Source organism: Lissotriton helveticus, chromosome 8 (genome assembly GCF_964261635.1).
Source record: "Lissotriton helveticus chromosome 8, aLisHel1.1, whole genome shotgun sequence".
NCBI classification, from domain to species: Eukaryota; Metazoa; Chordata; class Amphibia; order Caudata; family Salamandridae; genus Lissotriton; species Lissotriton helveticus.
In genome coordinates this window covers 1,405,335,809-1,405,356,416 of record NC_136069.1, presented here as the reverse complement: position 1 = coordinate 1,405,356,416, position 20,608 = coordinate 1,405,335,809, and the positions used below count along the sequence as shown (strand labels likewise).

At 45.2% G+C, this 20,608-nt stretch overlaps 1 protein-coding gene across 2 annotated transcripts in view; it reads left to right on the top strand.

The window, feature by feature from the left end:
- C8H21orf91 (chromosome 8 C21orf91 homolog) overlaps positions 1-20,608 on the top strand; it is a 90,089-nt gene that overhangs the window by 8,919 nt on the left and 60,562 nt on the right. For both annotated transcript variants that reach the window (XM_078658358.1, XM_078658359.1), the window contains exon 2: positions 4,785-4,918. In XM_078658358.1, coding sequence (XP_078514484.1) covers positions 4,785-4,918 — 134 coding nt within the window. The remainder of the gene's footprint in view (positions 1-4,784; positions 4,919-20,608) is intronic.

Below are 20,608 nucleotides of genomic sequence, written 5' to 3'. Positions count from 1 at the left end.
CAAAAATTCAATAAGTAGTACAGGTGTGATAATGAATATCTGCAAATATAGTGCTTTAAAGCAAAAAAGCGTCAACCAGGGCTATCTGATCACCCTTGACCAAGTCAAATCCAAAAGTTCAGGCCGACCGCAATGGGGCACGGGTCGGATATAGGGTCTAAACTTGCCCCGCTGAAAAAGTATCTCGGTTGAAGGATGCGTCAACGTCGAGAGTAAGGTAAGAGGAGCAGGGAGGTGATGCACCAGTTCCGACCCTTAAGATTCGCAGGCGATGTGCCGTCATCGAGCTGCACACTCTGGAATGCATAGTCGACGAGCCGCACTGCCGGCAGTGTGAAGTCTTCGAAGGGGCGATGTGTCGGCGCCGAACGGGAGGTGTCTGTTCCAACTGGCGCAACGACGGCTTGTGTGGATTTTTTAGTTGCCACTCAGGAAACACAGGGCTGGATTCAAGGTGGCAGAGTCCTGGTGCTGTTGCTGGAAGTCTTTGATGTTCCTGAGACCTCGGAACAGGAGGAAAGCAGACCAGCTTGGACGGAGTCTTGGCATCTCACATCAAGCACTTGCCCTCCTGTCCTCATTTTTGGAAGGGAGATCCCAAAGGGTGAATTTTAAATCCTTTCACTCCGACTCCTATGTTCTACCTTGTGGAGTCCCACAGGGATCCTCTCTGAGCCCTACTCTGTTCAATCTGTATGTGGCACCCCTTGCAACTGTGGTCCATTCCTTTGGATTGGAGGTGATGTCATATGCAGATGATACACAGTTATGGTTACCATCCCCAAAAGACAGGGCTCATTGTCAGAAAATGTCATTGGATATATGACTAGAGTGGCTGACTGGATGTCTGCTAACTTTTTGAAACTTAATGGGGAGAAAACCAAACTGATGATATTTGGATCAGGGCTATCCAAGTGGAATACTAGCTGCTGGCCTCATTCGTTGGGATGCTGTCCTGCCCGAGCAAAAAGGCAAAGAACCTTGGAGTTTTGAAGGATATTGAACTCCGTTTCAATATCCAAGTGAATTCAACCATTTCTACATGCTCCTGGCTCATAAGGATGTGCAAAAAAAATCTTCCCTTTTATCACACGACCAGCTAGGATACAGGTAGCACTGGCCTTTGTAATGTCCAGACTTGGTAACTGTAATGCTCTGTACCTGGCTGCTAATAAGAGCGTGCAGGAACAAACTTCATGGGACTGCAGAACGCTCTGGCAAGACTCATTCTGAACCTTCCCAGAAAACAATCTGCCAGGAAGGGGCTAGAACTCCTGCACTTGCTTACCATTGAACAACGCATTAGTTTTAAATCTCTCTCTATGGTTCATAAATCATTGTATGCTCTCTACCCTTCAAGGCTGAAGACTGTTCATTTGGCACTCTCCCAGCAGACCATTATGTTCCTCGCTAAAAATGCAACTGTCAGTACCAAGAACCAAGAAGAAGTGGGGGGACAGGGCATTCTCGGTGGCAGCAAGCAAACTCTGGAATTCCCTGCCCCTTGCTCTCAGATCTGTCCCACTTCTGCTCCCCTTCAGAAAAGCCCTCAATACCTGGCTGTTCACACTCTAGCGGTAAGCTGGATATATCTTTCTTTTCTACTCTCCGGGGTATGTAGGCTGGTCTCTAGTGCCTTGATGCCTTCGGGTGAATGCTGCGCTTTATAAATATCAAATCAAAACGAGACCTAAGAGTCACTGAGTTAAAGTGGTGTAGGTCTAGTCCTTCTCAACCAGGCAGAGCGGGCAGCAGGCAGGGCAGCACAGCTGAAAAGCAGTTCTTCCAGAGTAGCAATCCAGCACAGTGGCAGTCCTTCAGCAGCACAGCAGTCCTTCTTCCTGGCAGAGTATCCACAGGTCCAGAAGTGTACTGATTTGGTAGGGTCAAAAGTCCAGTTTTTATACCCAGTGGTGCCTTTGAAGTGGGGGCGAATTCAAAGAGGGGCTTTGAAGTGCACAGAGATCCTCCTTCTTCACTACAGAGGGTTAAGTAGCCCTTTGTGTGGGAGCAGGACACAGCGCATTCAGGTGTGTCAGCTCCTCACTCCTTCCTGCCCAAGAAGACCCATCAGGATGTGAGTGCTTCACCAGAACACCTAAGCTTCCTTTGTGTGTGGTTGTCTAGAGGAAATGCACAAGGCCCAGCGGTCACCCACCCCAGACGTGTATTGGAGATAGGCAGCAGCCAAATGGAGCTTAAGAACAGAAAAATACCAAACTTACTAAAAGTGGCATTTTTAAAGTTATAATCATTAATCCAACTTTACCATGAGAGCGGATTTATTATTACAAGTCCATAGGTACCAAATATGACTGTTCTACTCTTTCTCAATCAGAAATTACTCGTAGTAAATGTAACGAGGAATTCCCAATGTTAACCTATGAGAGGGGTAGACCTCACAGTAGTAAAAATTAATTTGGGAGTTTTTCTCTAATAAGACATGTAAAACGAAAAAGTGTATGTCCTGCATTTTACTTACACTGCATCATGCCTGATGGGCTAATTTGGGTCTACCTCAGGGGTGACTTAAGTTTAAGAAAAGGGGAGTTTAAGGCTTGGCATGGGGCTTTAAATGGCAAGTCGACACGGCAGTTAAACAGCACATACAGGGTTTGCAGTAGCAGGCCTGAGACATGTTGAATGGGCTACCTAAATGGGTTGCACAATCAATGCTGTAGGCCAACGAATAAATAGCGTTTAATTTACTTTACAGGCGCTGGGTACATATAGTGCACTTTATTAGGGACTTGGAGGTAAATTAAATATGCCAATTGTGGATGAACTAATGTCACCATGTTTCAGGGGAGCGAACACATGCACTTTAACACTGGTTAGCAGTAGTAAAGTGCCCAGAGTCCTGAGGCCAAACAAAACAGATCAGCAAAAAGTAAGGCAAACTTGGCAAAACATTTGGGGGAAGACCACCCCAAGGCTAACTCTCAGTACCTCGTGGACATGCTGTACCACTAAAAGTTCTAGATTGGAGTTTAGAAAAACTATGAAGGTTTATTATAACATTCCAAGAAATACAATACGGAAATAGCCCTGCCAAGTATCACGCATCAGGCGTGACGCCAAGTTATTTTAGTGCTGGTGTCCGCATCACCGTACTAAATGCATTAGTCACGCATAATTTGGGACCCCCACCCACCTCCAGGCATGCTGTGACAAGGAGCTGCAACAGCGAGTTCACTGTGCTATAGAAAGCGTGCCTGTGTCGGACTGGAAATGGTGAACTATGCATGGGGCATTGTTTCATTTTTCTTTTTCGTTTTCAACGAAAGGGGATATTACCAAAGTCTTTTCATCATTTAAATTTTGAATTGAGATTGTGAGGGTTCTGCATCATCAGGCTTAAGGTCATAATTTATTGTTAATTTAGGCAGCAATTACTGTCACTCATATTCGTTGAAATGTCACTCATAATTACACAGAAATTATTAAAATGTCACACACAGCAATCTGAAACCTTGCAGCTATGCGGAAATAGTAAAAAGCTGATGCAGTAAATCTCAGTTAAATGAATAAAAGCATTGCCAAGCAGGCTCTCTGCAATAGAGAATAATAGGCAAAATCAGAAATAGACTAAGTCTCAAATGTGCAGCAAAGTTAATAAGCAATCAAGCAGGATCCCTATTAGCCTCTTCCATGCTAATGACGGCTCCCGGCTGTCATGAGTCACGGTGGGCGTGTGCTCATGACGGCCGGGAGCCATTATGACCACGCCCACGATTGGAATGTCCAGCACTGCGGCGGATGTCGCGCCGGAGTGACGAGGTTAGAGACCAAAAAGATTAGCTTAACCACAAATTCAAGACCATTTACTCTAATTGTCACCCTATCACTTTAGCACAAACGCCCCCCCCCCCACATGAATATTAATTCAACTTTTCTGACCTAAAGCCGACTGGAGGCTTCAGAACAAACCAGTTACATAACAGTTAACCATTGTGAATGAGTACAATACTGTGTGCAAGCAGAAGGTCCTTGAAAACATGTAGCAAAGCTACAAAGCTTCAAGCCCTCTTTGAAAACGGTGTCCTTCAGAGATAAACAAATCCACATTTTGCTGCACGTATTATCAGGCACAACTATAAACGGTGAAATTTAATGACACAGCATCATTTTTGGACAAGAAGGCGTTGAGGCCCAACTGAAGGAAGCCTAGTTAGCCTAAGCCAGGAAAACACACTTTACTAGGTCATAGTAAATTTGTTTCCATGTCAGTTTATACACCAGCATTCAGGTGTAGATTAATTGCTCTGTACACTATTAATAATGCACATTTTGATTTACACTCACAAAACCACTAATTCCCCCTTCAATGCATACACATGTTAAATAAACCTTTAGATATCTGTAGCTCCCCTTTCCTATATTTCACAACTAATTCTTCTCTCTTCATCCCTGCTTAAACTCATTCTCCCTACTATTTCCCACATGTTTCTTTATTAGAATAAAGTCTCTCATTCATGCATGTTTTCACCCATTCTGCTTTTATACTTACCGTGCTTCCACACTCCGACTAACCAGAACGATGGTACACATAAACACTGGTTTTATTGTTGTGCTTGAATATGCATTTTCAAACATAAAAGATTGTGCCCTAGTGAAAGCTTGTTGTCCATATGTCTAGACCTTGTTATTCTGTTGCAATCTATATGGATGGAAGGTGTGCTAGTGGTGATTGGCTAATAAGAAACATGTTTTGTTCTGTTCTACTCAGCTTACACTGATGACATTAAATTGGTGCCACTTTTAATATACTTCTTTATTTTTAGGGGCACAATGATTGAAGAAGAGCAGTTTGTAAATATTGATTTGAATGATGAGAATGTTTGCAGTATTTGTAAACTTGGAACCGATGTTGAAACACTGTCATTCTGCCACATCTGCTTTGAGTTGAATTTAGAAGGTAAGCTTAATAGTATATTTTGGTCTTTTTACCAAAAAATTAAATTCATTAGGTACCGTGTTTAAGTGCATTATGAAGCCCTATTTGATTTATTTCTTTGAGATTTCCTTTTTTCTTGATGTATGTCCATTTTCCTTGAACCTGTTAATCTGTTTGTGTACTATAAAAAAGCAACACCATAATTGAACTTGAGAATTTCCCCCTCCGAAGCAAAAAAGTAACCCGGTTTGAATCCTCTTTAAGTAGTTTGAATCCTTCAACGATTAGTTCTTTGTGCAAAACTATTATTGCATGCCACTATTTCCTAGTGATTTAAAGCATGTTAAACAAAAGTAAGGTATACTGTTTTTATACTTCTGTAACTATTATGAAAGCTGATATATGAAATGAAGCGTTTTTATTGGAGGGAGTACACCCATTTGTTTCATTATATGATGTGTATTCTTCCGTTCCTCATTCAGGAAACTACTTTTTAATTCCGGACTTCCATGAGATAACATTTGTTTTCTTACTGGCTCCTTCGTGTGCTGCTTTCACCCTCAAATATCTGCCCCGCTCAGTTAGTGTTGTTCCGCCTCTCAGCTTGTCTATGAAAACATGACAACACACACATTTTTGCCATGGTATGAATAAAGAGCACACTTTAAGGGTTGTTTTTAGGGCTCTCCCCTCGCGATGTCCGGGGTTTGAAATCGGACCCTGGAATCGCACACGCTTTTCCTTTTGGGTTCCGCTATTGGGCTTTGTGAGCGTTTGTTTTTTTAACAGAGCACGCAATAGGCCAAAGGCAGGCGCATTGCTCCGCCCATGGCATATTGGTGTCTGTTACGCACACCAAAGCCCATATATTTTCAATTATCATGCCCAGACACGGGCGCGATAATTGAAAACATATGCCTCGCAGTGGCGTGCGCGCGCACCCCTCGCAGGTGTTTTTTTTTTTATGCGCTTTTTTAAAATTGTTTCTTGTCGAGTCTGCCCTGTCTTATCAAAGGCATTAATCCTTCCATAATAACGGCTGTTTCAGCCCTTGTGAGACTCCGCATCCATTCCATGTGCTTTATTCTGCCGTGATTGTTCAGTTTTCTCTTCTTATGCCGTGTTGTTGCTAAAGCTGTTTATTTGTAGTTTGTGAATTGTCCCTGGTAGTACTTTCGAAGCGTTTAGGAAAAAAAGAACATTTATTTTGCAAGGCTTGCTTGTATGGACGGTGAATGTGATAAATATTATGTTTACCTGTGATTCCTCTATTGTATGTCTTAGTTTGTTTCTTGCACAGTCTGCCTCGCCTTATCGGACCATCAGAAGCACAATCGATTACATGTGATTTATTGCGTCTCCTGCATGTTCCGTTTACTTCTTATTTCGTGTTACTAAAGCTTTTATTAGTTTCTTTCAGGGTAGTTGGTGATACCTTCGTACTTTTATTTTGCAAAAAATGTACATTATTTGTTTTGCACGGCTTGTCTGTGTTGATAGTGAATATTATAAACATTGGGTTTCCAATGTTTTATTCCTTCGCTTGTTTGTTGCTTGCCCGGTTAACCCAGAGAGAAGACCCGTCCCGCTCCCAGTTGACTGAGTTTTATCCGATTTACCGCCTCTACCAGACGCCGCCTGCCTCCATCCCAGCATTTCTGGCTGAGCAGAAGCTGCGGTTTATATACGTGCCTGCCTTAGAAGTGCTGGCTTCGATTCCAGCCCTTCTGTGGTGTCTTCCATTCGAGGGGAAGCCCCTTTCCTGTGGTCGAAGCTGGATGTAAAAGTGGCCACAGAGGACAAGGCCTCTGACCCTCACTTGTGACAGGCAGACAGCGCTGTATATCAACATCCCACCCTCTGAAACAGAGCACAGACCATAGCAACCAAAGTTCAAACACAGCTTATTCCATGACTCAGCTACATACCCATGCAATAACATAGCAACCAATATTACAACTAATGGATTGTGGTGAAAGTTTTTAAAAATCGAAAAGGCCATTTGTGCATAGTAGAAAGGGGCAAAGGTCAACAGGGGCCTGAAGGGAAATATTTTATTGAGGCTTGTGAGCTCGGATCATATCAGGTTCCCACCTGGTCAGACACTATGCGGCCTGGATGTATGCCACAACCCGAGCATAGATAAATGACGTCTCCAACTGTTTGCTTCTGTCAGCGGCTTCCGCTCCATGCTGTTTGAGTGGTGGGATCACACTCTGCCTCGTGGGGTTCTTGTCCGTGCACAGAAGTGCATAACATGGGACCGGAAGCGCCAGTATAATTTCACTTTGCTGTTTCTAGCAGCAAAATCAATTTGTTTCAAGGCATATAACATGGAAGGATCATTTTAACATGAGGGTTAGCTGTGCTGAGTGCCAGTGACGGCACTAGCCATGCACAAGGCAGGGGGCAGTGTAATCATTTCTGCAGAGCAGCAAACTGCACACTTCCAATTTTTCCATTATTGATATCTGTGCTTGTTATTACTGTAACATGCTTCTTTTTTTAGGTCTTGCTGAGTCAGCACGCATGCGCTGCTCGTAGAGACTTTAGTTGGTGAGTTTTCAAAGTGCTGCTGGCTGGCGACAAGCTTGCGTTCACCCGCAAACCGCCAGCCTTCTGCGCCATCTGTCTTTCCTCTTGCTTTCTCCCTTCTGCCGCCCCTCCCCCCGCCTTTGCGCTTACAAGCCTTGGGGATTCTCCCACACACACACACACACAACCACAACCATACCCAACCACACACACACAACCACACACACACAACCCCACACAACCACACACACAACCACGCACACACACAATCACCGCACACACACAACCACACATACACAACCACACACAACCACGCACACACACAACCCCACACACAACCCCACACACAACCCCACACACAACCCCACACACAACCCCACACACAACCCCACACACCACCCCACACACCACCCCACACACCACCCCACACACCACCCCACACACAACTACAACCACACACAACTACAACTACAACCACACACAACTACAACCACACACACACAACCCCACACACACAACCCCGCACACACAACCCCGCGCACACAACCCCGCACACACAACCCCACACACAACCACACACAGGGCTCGACAAATTCACTCGACCGCTCGCATTTGCGAGTGAGATTGATTAAGGACGAGCTGTTTTTAGGTCCTACTCGCCCTTTCTGGCGAGTAGGAATACAAACTTGACACTTGACCTCTGCCTCTGAAAGCAGAGGAAATGTGACAAGACAGGAAGATTTAAAGGCATCTTTATTGCTCACAAAGTAAATGAACAATAAAAATGCTTTTAAATCTTGTTAACTTGTCACATGCTCAGTTTTCAGAGTTTGAGGTCAAGTTCATTTGTTAGGTCGAGAAGATTTTGTAGTTTACTAGACCTGCAGGTCTAGAGCATTTTTTATGATTCGTCGAGCCCTGACACACACAACCCCACACACAACCCCACACACAACCCCACACACAACCACCAGACACACAACCACCACACACACAACCACCACACACACAACCACCACACACACAACCACCACACACACAACCACCACCACACACACACAACCACCACACACACACACACACACCCACACACACAACCACACACACACACACAACCACACACACACACACGACACCGATACACCCACACACACAACTACACACCCAACCACAGTTCGGTGCTATATAACCCTATATAAAAAAAAAATTCCAATGCAATATGTCTCACATTACTGTATATTTGAGCTGCTAGTGTTGCATTATTATTAGCAATGCCAACAGCTCAAACTTTTATAATGTGAGACCTATTACATTGCAAATGCTTGTTTGATTTATCACTTGTATTTTACATGTTGCATGAAAACACAGTCCCTGTGGCAGGGTCTGAATGCTGTACTCATTCAGGTGGCATTTAGGCACAGGTAAACTTAGCATGGTAGAAAAGAGATGTCTCTTGCTCTGGAGGCTGAAAATCTGCTCCCTAGGTCACTGCTGAGGACCAAATAGCTGTAGAATATATTTAGGTTCCGAACATAAATCATGCATTGGCAAGAAATTAATTTAAATTCTGACACTACTTTTTTCTTTTTAAATACTGTTTACTCTTTCCCGAATAAAAGTGTTTGAAAAATAAACTATGCCATTTCCAAAGGTAGAAAACATAGAATTCATGTACAGTTTTGAGATACATTAACATATACATTTCCTATTCTTCAAGTGTTTTGAAGTTTTCTTTTTTCCATTATTTTAAAACAATGCTTTATAAACAACCTTCTGCAAAGTCAATAGTCTGGCACTTACATTGTAAAGGTTAAATCTGTTGGCTTTGCCAATGCTTGTTTATATTTTCTTTATAAAGTGGTATGAAAAAGTAACTTTTAAGCATGTAAGTACTGGAGTCATAGGTGTGATAAAAAAAACTGGGTCTGCTGTGCTCCTATCTGGAAATGAAACATTTCCTAGCTATCGTAATGGAAAGTTTAAATTCTTTTAAGGACTCTGAGGCGAGGATTATGCTCTACTTTCTTCGTTTAATCAAATGGCAGCCACAATACAATATCCGCAGTCAACCAAAAAGAAACTTTGTTTCCCATAACCTCAGGGAAAACAGTGAAGTTTGAAAAGAACAGTCCATGTCCAATCAGGTGCCGTAGGCCTCAGTAAAAGGTGTTATTCCTCCTCTATTGTCCTTTTTCTTCCTGCTACCAAGTCGAACGTGGAAGACGTCACTCCTGTTGGGAGGACTCCGTCACTGTAATTTAGAAAGCAGTTATCAACCTGGGGAAGTATTTCACCAAACTATATCAACAGTATAGCCACAGAGAAGGAAATTACTTGTACCATCAAGATACATCACCTAAAAAGGAAGTCCAGTGAAAGGAAAAAACCTTACATATATCAATAAGCAGATCCCCTGACTCCGGTGGGACATGATTTATCAGAGGGTGGGCTAATCCTTTCCTCCGAGTCCTTAATAGAATTTAAACTTTCCATTAAGATAGCTAGGAAATTTTTCATTCTATGGTAGGACCTGGAGAAGAGTAATATGCTAGTTTAAAGCTTGTCCACCACTAGAGCCGCAATGGAGGAGACTGGCTGAAACAAAACCTCTTGAATGTTGAATCCGAGGACCATTCCACTTCGTTTAGAATATCCTCCAAGCGGGCTCCCAAAGCAAAGGCTTTTGAAGCCATTGTGCCTTGAGCGGAGTGTGCATGAAATACTTGGTATCCCCCCAACCCTTCCTGCATTATCCCCGCACCCATCTAGTGATGGTTGGAGAGGAGACTGGTTGGAAAGATTTCCTTAAAGTGATCAACAGTTGCTTCTCCCCATGAGGTTGAAGCTCTGCAGTCATAGTCCCATAGGCCTTGATTCATCTTACAACACACAACTTGGGTGCCCCAGGAACAGTTGTGTAAGAAATCACCCAGGAATGTGATTAGCCCCCCCACAGGACCCAAACTCAGTTGCAGACACCAACCCATCCATTGAGACCAGCTCGATCAATACCTCTTGACTGTACCATCCGCCCAAGCTCCAGCTGATGTACCAGGGAAGCTGATGATCGAGTCGGGACGCAAACAGGTCGATCATGAACAGGCCCCATATGGAGAAAAGAGCTTTGAACATTGCTGGGAGAAGTCTCCAGAGGCTCAAATCTCAGAGGTGGCGGGCCTGCAAATCCGGCACCTGGTTTTGCCTACCCTGCTAGATGTTCCGTCATGACCGAAACATGATGCTACAGGCAGTATTCCCAAAAGTTCTTGGCCAGGTCCGAGAGGGCTCTGGACTGCTTATCCCCAATTTGTTGATATAGTGGACCACCGCCATGTTGTCCATTTTCAAAAGGACACACATTTGCACCTGAGTCTGGTCCAACATTTGACTGCAAAGGAACCTGTCATCGGCTCCAGGCAGTTGGTATGGAGGGACTGTTCTGCGGCCAACCAGTGGCGAACTCTCCACAGCGAACTCCTTAGCCTGAACTGCTGGCATCAGACTCAATCACAAGATCCTGGTGTGAGACAAAAGTGGCATGACCATTTCACGCCTCCAAATGGGAGATCCACCATTCAAGCTCTTTTTGGAGTCTTTGGACAAAGGAACTTACTTGGAGTAAGTGAGACCGCGGCAAAGGTGAGATGCTTTCTGGCATTGGAGGGGCCGAAAGTGTAGTGGCACCAGGAAGATAACGGGAATGGAGGATGACAACAGGCCTACCATTCTGGCTATGCGACAGAAGGAGGTCCAAGGTTTTGCTAGCATCCACTTCACCTTATGTCGGATGTTGGCCATTTTCCTGATGAGAAGGCTCAGAGTAGTCTTCACCAAATCGATCACAAACCCCAGAAAGGTGATTGAGCTTGAAGGGGAGAATCCTGACTTCGCTTGATTGATCACAAACCCATGGACTGTTGTAGATCCACTACCATCTGCAGATGACGGGACAGAGCATGCAGGCATTGGTCCATAAGCAGCATGTTGTCTAGGTACATTTTCATTCATGCACCGGACACCCTCAAGCATTCTATCGCCAGCTTCAGAACCTTGGTGAAACATCAAGGGACCGACGGCAGGCTAAAAGGTAGAGAGGTGAACACAAAAGTATGTCCCTGCCATTGGAATTGAAGAAACCGGCGATGAGGAGGAAAAAAATTAGGACTGTGAGGTAAGCATCCTTGATGTCCATCCAGTCGTTGGGCTGGAGCGGGTCACGAAGGAGGTGTACACCCTCTATCTTGAAACCAACCACTTATTAAATTCCCAGAGATTGATCACGGGGCGCTGACCACCATCCTGGTTTCGGGCCAGAAATTGATTGCTTAGAAATCCAGAGGAATGAGGATTTGAACGACAAATTGCCCCTTTGGTGATGAGTTCCTGAACCTTCCGCTGAATAAGAGGTACATGATAAAAGGATGGGATGAGGGTGTAGAGGTTGAAAGGGGGACCTGTAGAACACCTGTACTGATAGAAGCACCCAGGTGTGTGAAGTGAGAGCGCACAAATTGTCTATAAATTGTGTCAGTTGACCTCCAAACGACTGCAGAAAGTTAGTGAAAGACTCACCATGAGAATTGGAGTTGGATCCTCTACCTTGGAGTCTGTTGTGGTAGCCTCTGTGACACGACCGTCCTCTGATGGGGTCAAATCCCCCGAAGCGCGAGGAGTCCTGCCATTGATCTCGCTGGGAAGGTTGGCCTTTGCCACAGGCAGAGTAATGGGAACGGCCAGCTGACCGCCCCTACCACAGCCGACCCAGGTGAAAACACTCACTTTGAAAATGCGCTTGACAGTTGATTGGGCCTTATCAAGTGAAGGTAGACACAAATTTGTTGAGCTCTTTGATGAACAGTTCGCCAAAGAACCCACCTTATACCACCTCACCTGCCTTTGACATTGCAAACTTCCCTAGCTGGGGGTCAATTTTAATGAGCAAGGACCTGCACCTCTCTGTAGAGATGGCACAGTTGTTGTTGAAGAGAAAAATAATCGCCTGTTGTACCAAGCTGAACGATACCTTAGTGTAGATCAAAGCTCTGGATGCCTTGGCGTCTTCCGCCATATCGCTTATCTTTACTAAAGGGCCCGTTAAGTCCAGGAACATGTCTGGCACGACCGCCAGGAGCGATCGAGACCTTTCTTTGAATCTCTGATGTATTTGGCCAGGAAAGGGGCCATACGTGCATCTATCTGAGGCGTAACAACCACTTTACCATCCAAAGACTACCTGGGAGATTCTGCCTGAAGGCGATTTCTGACCTCCAGCTCTAGGGGTTTCCTGAACCTCCCAGCCACAAATTTGGCAACTTTGTCACCTGGCGCCCGTTCTGAGGAGAGAGGATGCATCAGTTCCTCGTGTTCCAAGAGATCTTACTGGGATTCACCATGATCTTCCGCAGTGGGGATTGGAGGAGAGTCTCCAGGACTGGTCGTAGTCTGACTCCCTCCAAACCTGTAGGTCACCCATACGAAGCAGGGGTAGATAAATTTGCCACGGTCTCACTCGTTGCAAGTGGTTTGTTGGGTCAGGGAGCGAAGAGGGTTGGCGCCCAAGAACCCCTTCTTTAACCTAGCAAACACAAGGAGATGATGGACGGAGCTCTGAAACTTGTCAGACACTCACCCCCAGTCACAGATCTGTGTTGAATCCATCATCGTTCTTTAGCTCACCTCGCCACCTCAGTTCTGACCCAGCCATATGCAAATCAGTCTTCACCCTGTGCCTCATGGGAGCAGGACAGCCCGAACTACCAAGCCAGGCCTTCGCTGAACTTTGTGTGTTGTTTGCTCCCTTTTTAACCTGGCAAACATGTCCAGGTCCAAACTTGAGCATTGCAGGCATTTACTTGGAATCTCCAGGAGAGGGGGCAGGGGGGCAAAGGCCTGCTCTGGAGGTTTTGGCCCAGGAAGGACTTTCTTCAGTGCAAGGGTCTATAGGCACCGCTGTGCCATATCCATGAGTCTCTTCTCCAGAGAGGCCATCGCGTCGAAGACCGCCTCAATTGCGAAGCTGTCCACCTCGTAGCAGAACCCGTCTGTGACCTGGAAATACGGCACTTCTTCTTCCTCTTCATAATAGTCCCCATAATCCTCCATGAATTTAGAGGTAAATATACCTGACAAGTAAATTAGTACGTGTACTTATGGTGCAGTGGCCAACCACCAGGTAAGGGGGATCAGATTGCATGGTGGGGTATGCCCCAGTAATGTGCTGTCGCCTGAAATAGACTTTGTGAGGTCTATAGTAATGAGGGTGTTCACAAGACACAGGCCGTGGGTGTAGGCGCTGAGCGATATCGGTAACTGGTGCCTGCTCCGCGGCACGAGCCAGCAAGCGTCTGAAAATAGACGCAAGGAGGGTGCGTGCCCTCTAGCAGTCAGCGGACCGCTGCGCTCCCTGGCCCCAAAGCCTTCCGATGAGGGAAATTGAAGGCGTGGCTGCCAAGAAGCAGTGCAGCATTCTCGCGGCCGCTTGTATCCGAGATGCGAGCAACTCGATGAGCAACCTAAAAGTCAAACAATCAAACAAATATTGTGGCAACAAAGGTTACGAGCAATGCGTGAAGAGAAATTGGAAGGGAACTGGAGTTCCAGCAGTAAACTAACATGGCTGCTAGCAGTGAAGAAAGAGGACGATAGAAGAGGGACAGCACTTTTTACTGAGGCTAAGGGTGCTTGATTGGCATGAACTCTTCTTTTTAGGTCTCGGCCTATTTTTATTCTGCAGGAATGGAATAGGATGAGTCTATAGCAGTGAAACCAAGAGTTTCACCATGAGCCCAAAAAAGAGGTTTTTCACAAGTGCATGTGCTCTCGTGCACGAGCTTGCCCGAGCCTTCTGCCTGCCTCCTGCCTTGAAGCCAATCTGCTTCTCCGCCCCCTGCTGTTCCCTCCCACTCGCTCGCACATCAAAGGCTGCTCACTGAAACACCATATGCCTGCTCCCCACCCCCGCCCCCACCAGACTTCATTGGAATGTGCTACGTGCATTCTCCCCTCCCTTTCAGCCCTTTTAGCCTCTTTCCCAGCTCCCAGCCGGACCCTCCTTTCGTCTATCTCGTTATCTTCACTTCACGGCCGCCAGGCAGTGTCCCTGTCGCCTTAATCTCCCTGTGACTCCCCCCTCACCTCTCCCACTCCACTGCTTCAGGCCCCCACCATTTGATCAGGACATTGCTTGTTGTTGTTTTCCTCGCAGCACTGACCTTTCAGTTTAACGGAGGATTAAATCACATTATTATTGTTGCGTTTTGTCCCCATGAAACAGTCATTTAGTGTGCTGTCTGTAGCGTGTCCTCTCAGTTTGGTATCACTGCACAAAAAAAGACATCCAGCCCTTCCTGAGTTGTACTATTTTTCAAATGCATTGTGCTAATCTCCAGCCTGTGTCTGTTAAACGCCGTGTAGCCGGCTCTTCCTGCCCACTGAAGTCTGTTTTGCTCGTTCTGCTATCATTTGTATACTACACTCACAGTGCAGATCAAATACTATTAATAGAATGGGACGATTGTGTCCGTAGTTATTCTATTTGCACTTCTATATTATACGGTTATGTACCAAGACGTCTTAACATGCGCCCTCTTGGGGCACGACCCTAGTGTGAGTAACGTTACTAGTCGTCTCTACTTATTGATGTAGGTTTTAAAATGCCTTGGAATAATGAGTATATCTGTTTGGGACATGCCGCTTTACGTGTGTTTTTGGTGTTACGTACACCGGCCAAAGGAATGAGTTAATAGATTACTCGGTCGGGTTTTCCACCGTCCACCATGAAGTTGATGTGTGGTTCAAATAATTGTTTTAGTATGTCCTCTTTTTATACATAATCCCATTGTTTCTAAAAGGCAAACGTTATTGTCCGTTTCAGTTCCTCCCGGAAAGCTCATTACATTGGCAGACTTGAAATGTTTGCGGCCGTCTTTTTGTCATGACACTTTAAGATTTGTTTATTGAATATGTTTGGGGGTGCATGGTAACAATGCTTCTCAGACATTGTTGGTAAGTGTGTGTGACTTTCTTTTCTCCCGGGCCATGTGTTTATTTGTGATCGTAATTTGCATATACTTAACAAATGGTAAGCCATGCCGAGGCACGAACACTGGCCTCCCAGGTCTCACGTCCGCAGCTCTAACAGCTAAACCACCGCTTCTCCTTCTTGTGATAGCATCTTAGAAATGGGCGAACTGATTACGTGTTTTATTTTAATGCCAGGTTTACTTACTTTGTTACAATGGGGCACCCGCGCGGGTGCCCCAACAAAAGTAAATAAATAAATAAAAGGAAAAAACGTCTGCCATCCACTTTTTCCCCTCTTTGTTTACTTTTGGTTTCAATTACGGTAGCAGTGCTTTAGCTTGAAAGATCTGAAGCTAAAGCACGAGTGCCGGGGTTACTTTAAAAGTAAAGAGAGAAAAAAAGGCACATTTTATTTTTCCTTACTTTTGAAGCAATCCTGGCACTCGTGCTTTAACTTCAGATGTTTAAAGCCAAAAGTGTGCATGCCACAATCAGCATTAGGATGTGGGGTGCTGTGTAATGCTTGTTAAAAACATGCTTTCACTCCAAATTGTGCATGCCATCTTGTTTCATTTACGTTAGGCACTCCGTGAGAGTGCGTGCGTTTTGCACCGTTGACCCTCCGCTGCTACTTCCCCACTGAAATCCCTGCCCCCACACCAGATGCTTTTAAAAATTTTTTTTAGGTATGTCTTTTGTAAAAATAAAATAATATTAACAATTTACCCTCGTGCCAATTTACCGAGGCCAGGCTGTTGCTGATCTACGTGCGTTTTACTTCCCTATTCAGTAGAGTCTGCTGGGGCTCAGTGCATGCAGCTCTGCAATAAAAGTCCACAAGCAATTTAGAGACAGGCAAAGGCAATAGGGCTCAGATCTCACAGAGGGGCGGGAAGCACATTCTAAAGGACGACTGCAGGTGACGGTGAGAATGTTGACCATTCCTTGCACATTGATTTCTTTTTCTAAATCCTGAATGTGCCTTGCTTAGTGAGCGCATACCTCCGACTCAGCAATGGGCCAGCAACGCAGTCCGCGACCTGCTCTACCCTCCAACACCTTAACGTGAAAAACAGCTTCCTGTGACAGCGCTTCTCCAACAGCCACATTTATGAGAGATATTTCTGTAGCTACGTGTTCTAGGGTCGTTTTATTAGCTCTACTTAATTGCCTAGGGACACACCAACTTGAGCATCACAAGGCACAGACTGGATCCACTAGAAACAGAGTTGTACACTTGGCCTCAAATGAGCTAGGATTCCTTTAACGAAACGGATCTGAAGATTCCCGAGGTAGATATGCTGCTTAGGAGAGCATGAAAGCAGGAGGTCTACTTAACCGAAAAACTGTACATCTACTCTGTGATGCAATCAGATTTTTTATCTTGTCCCGTTCTAAAGCATCCAAAATGGCCTTTTCCCTTCTCAGAATTTCTATCATCACAAGCAGCAGTGACTGGCAATAGAAATGTTTAATACATGATAATAAACTTATCACACGGTAGTTCCTTAATCTCCCCCTAGCAGAGACCTTTACAAAAGAGGTGGCATTCAAACAAGGCACTATTACCTGGCTTCTCTAAAGCCATGCTTCTTGTGTGGCTGGCTGAGACATGGGGCAGCAGGGCACACTGCTCCACAGCATGCCAGCAGCGCTTTCCCTTAAGTAGTTTGCCAAGTGATTACCTTGTAGTGTTGATGCCTAATCCTACAGATGCCTTTCTCAAGGCGTCTTACAATTCCATACAGAATTAGTTCTGCTTAGCAACTTAAACAGTTGCATGTAGACTATTCCAAGTAATCTGCAGTCCACAGCATTAGAAGAAACCATCGGCTGAACGCTAAAGTTGGCAGGGGTCCTGGCTTCTATGGTGGTCAAACTTTAAGCAGTTGTACTCATTTCATAGAAGGATGACAACAGATTTAAAATTGCGTACATTTCCATGCAAATCACTCAAATACATGGGAATGTGCACTTTTCTTAATAACAAGCTCTTGCTTCTTCAAGTTACTGGACCACCACGCATGTAAGACTTTTAAAATTAAACATTTTACCTGAGTTGGGGGCATGATGTGCACATCATTAGCGTCTGCTGCCATCAACTTTTGCCTTAAACAATCTCTTTGACGTCATTATAGTTAATAATGCTCCATTTAGCACCACGAAATGCTGGGTATATGCTTTACTTCATACAATAAGGCACAGCAGAAGATTCAGATATTTCGACGCGTAGCTTAAGAAGCATTTGAAATGCAATAGGTCTCGCGTAGCTGTTCTCCAAACTCTATTTCCAGTTCGCAACAAACGTCTGCCACGCTCTGTTGTGACCCTTTTGATGCACGGCGTGGGTGGAAAACATGAGCTTTTTAGGTCTCGTGACCTTAAATGCGCGCAAGCGCATTGAGGAACGAGAATTCAAGTGCTCAAAATGCTCATGAAACCACCAGCTTTTTGCTGGCGTTTTCATGCAGTTCATGTGAACCACGTGTTCAAACATGAACGCGCATCAGCCTCCCTCCATTTGCCGCACAGCACATCAAAGGGCTTCGCCCAGCGTGCGCTCTGCGGCTTCTCTGCTTCTCCTCCCCTAACTTCCTTGCATTTCTCCTCCCCCTCCCCAGCCAGCTTCCCCCAGGCCGTGTTCCCTCATCCCTCGCACCCCCTCCTCCTTCAGCTTATCACATTCTTCAAACTAAAAATGCGTCCCCGCTTGTAGCATGCAGGGGCCTAAAGTGATTGCATTAACCAAACTAGTTTTCCTACCCAATTTTTTTTCCCCGACAGATAAAGGTAAGTTGCATTTATATTTTCCATTTAAGGTATGTGCGTTGTATTGTGTATGTCTGTACGTAAACATCTACCAAAATCCCCCAGGATCAGAGTTCACTTACTTTTATTTATGCACTTTGACTGCTGCCCAGATCAGTGATCAGTGATGAGTGCTTGGCAAAGAATAAATAGTAATAATAAAATACATTTTCATGCAGATTTTAATAATGCTAATCAGTAAGTGGCCACATCAAAGGCTCTGTGCCACTTTCACCCACACAGCAACACTTACAGACACGCAACGCCACTCACACCCACGCAAGCCCGCTATCATCCACGCAACACCACACTCACCCACGCAACGCCACTCACCCAAACAACACCACTCACACACGCAACTCATCCACGCAACCCCACTCATCCACGCAACCCCACTCATCCACGCAACCCCACTCATCCACGCAACGCCACTCATCCACGCAACGCCACTCATCCACGCAACCCCACTCATCCACGCAACGCCACTCATCCACGCAACGCCACTCATCCACGCAACGCCACTCATCCACGCAACGCCACTCATCCACGCAACGCCACTCACACACGCAACGCCACTCACACACGCAACGCCACTCACACACGCAACGCCACTCACACACGCAACGCCACTCACACACGCAACGCCACTCACACACGCAACGCCACTCACACACGCAACGCCACTTACACACGCAACGCAACTCACTCAAAGCCACTCACACACACGCAGTGCCACTTTCACCCACACTGTGCAGTGCACAATAGGTCTCGCAGTAGGAAAGTTGGAACTATTGGTTTTGTAAATGACCAAGCCCTTTATGTTTTTAAAATGAAAACAAAAATAAAAGGCATTGTTATTTGCAATTGTAATAGCTCCAACTTTCCTACTGCGAGACCAATTGGCAACGCCAGTGCTTGATAGATGAGCGTCAGCTTTTTTCTTAGTCTTCAATAAATTCGAAATAAATCAACGTGTGAAATACACTCAGGTTATTTACACTTTGTGTGCGAGCTAGTCCTACGCACCAGCTTTAGCTTTACAATAAATTGTGAAAACAAATCCAGTGTCCATATAAAAGCCAAGAGGAACAAGCATTGGCATGGCCAATAGGTCTTGCATTTGGCACCTTATAAGTATTTAGTTATGCAGCACAATATCCCTGGTGCAACAACATCAACTGTTGCGTTGCTAAACACTTATAAGGTCCCAGACACGAGACCTATTGGCTATGCTAATGCTTGTTATTGTTATTTTCACGTTGTACGTTTTAACAGACACAGTTCGAGGCTGTTCTTGGCATGATGTCGGTGTTCTCCTCTTTCATCTTTCAAAAGTTATTATTTGGTGACTTTGCTAGGGAAGTTATATTATGAAAGCAATCTACAAATATATGTAATACAAGAAGTGTGCAAACTTTTTTATTATCCCACACACCCTTTGTAAGCACTTGTCTAATAATCTTTAACAGAGTTATAAGTATGTGCTCAGACCCCCCTAAGCTAACCATCACAGGAGGATATTAAGTTTATTTATTTCTTGAATAGTAAACATAGCAAAAAATGTTTTTAGCGCACACACCCTTTGTAAGCACTGCTTTAATTATCTTTAAAACTGCAAATAAAAAAATAAAAAAAACGCACTCTCCTTGTAAGCACTGCTTTTATGACGTTTAAAATCGCACAAATATCCCTGAACGCCAACGCCATTTGATGCAGGATTATGTTGACATGAGTACAACACACAGTGGCAATGGCAGTATATTCGAACCATTTTCACAATGAAAGTTGAGCTTTAGAGTACTCACCCTACTTGCAAATGCCTTGCATTAATGGCTGACTCACTCTCACTATCACACTCTCACTGACACTCTCACAGACTCTCACTCTCTCACTGACACTCTCACAGACTCTCACTCTCTCACTGACACTCTCACTAACTCACTCACACTGACTCACTCACACTGACTCACTCACACTGACTCTCTCACTCACTCTCACTCACACTGACTCTCACTCACACTGACTCTCCCTCACACTGACTCTCCCTCACACTGACTCTCCCTCACACTGACTCTCCCTCACACTGACTCTCCCTCACACTGACTCTCCCTCACACTGACTCTCCCTCACACTGACTCTCCCTCACACTGACTCTCCCTCACACTGACTCTCCCTCACACTGACACTCTCCCTCACACTGACACTCTCCCTCACACTGACACTCTCCCTCACACTGACACTCTCCCTCACACTGACACTCTCCCTCACACTGACACTCTCCCTCACACTGACACTCTCCCTCACACTGACACTCTCCCTCACACTGACACTCTCCCTCACACTGAC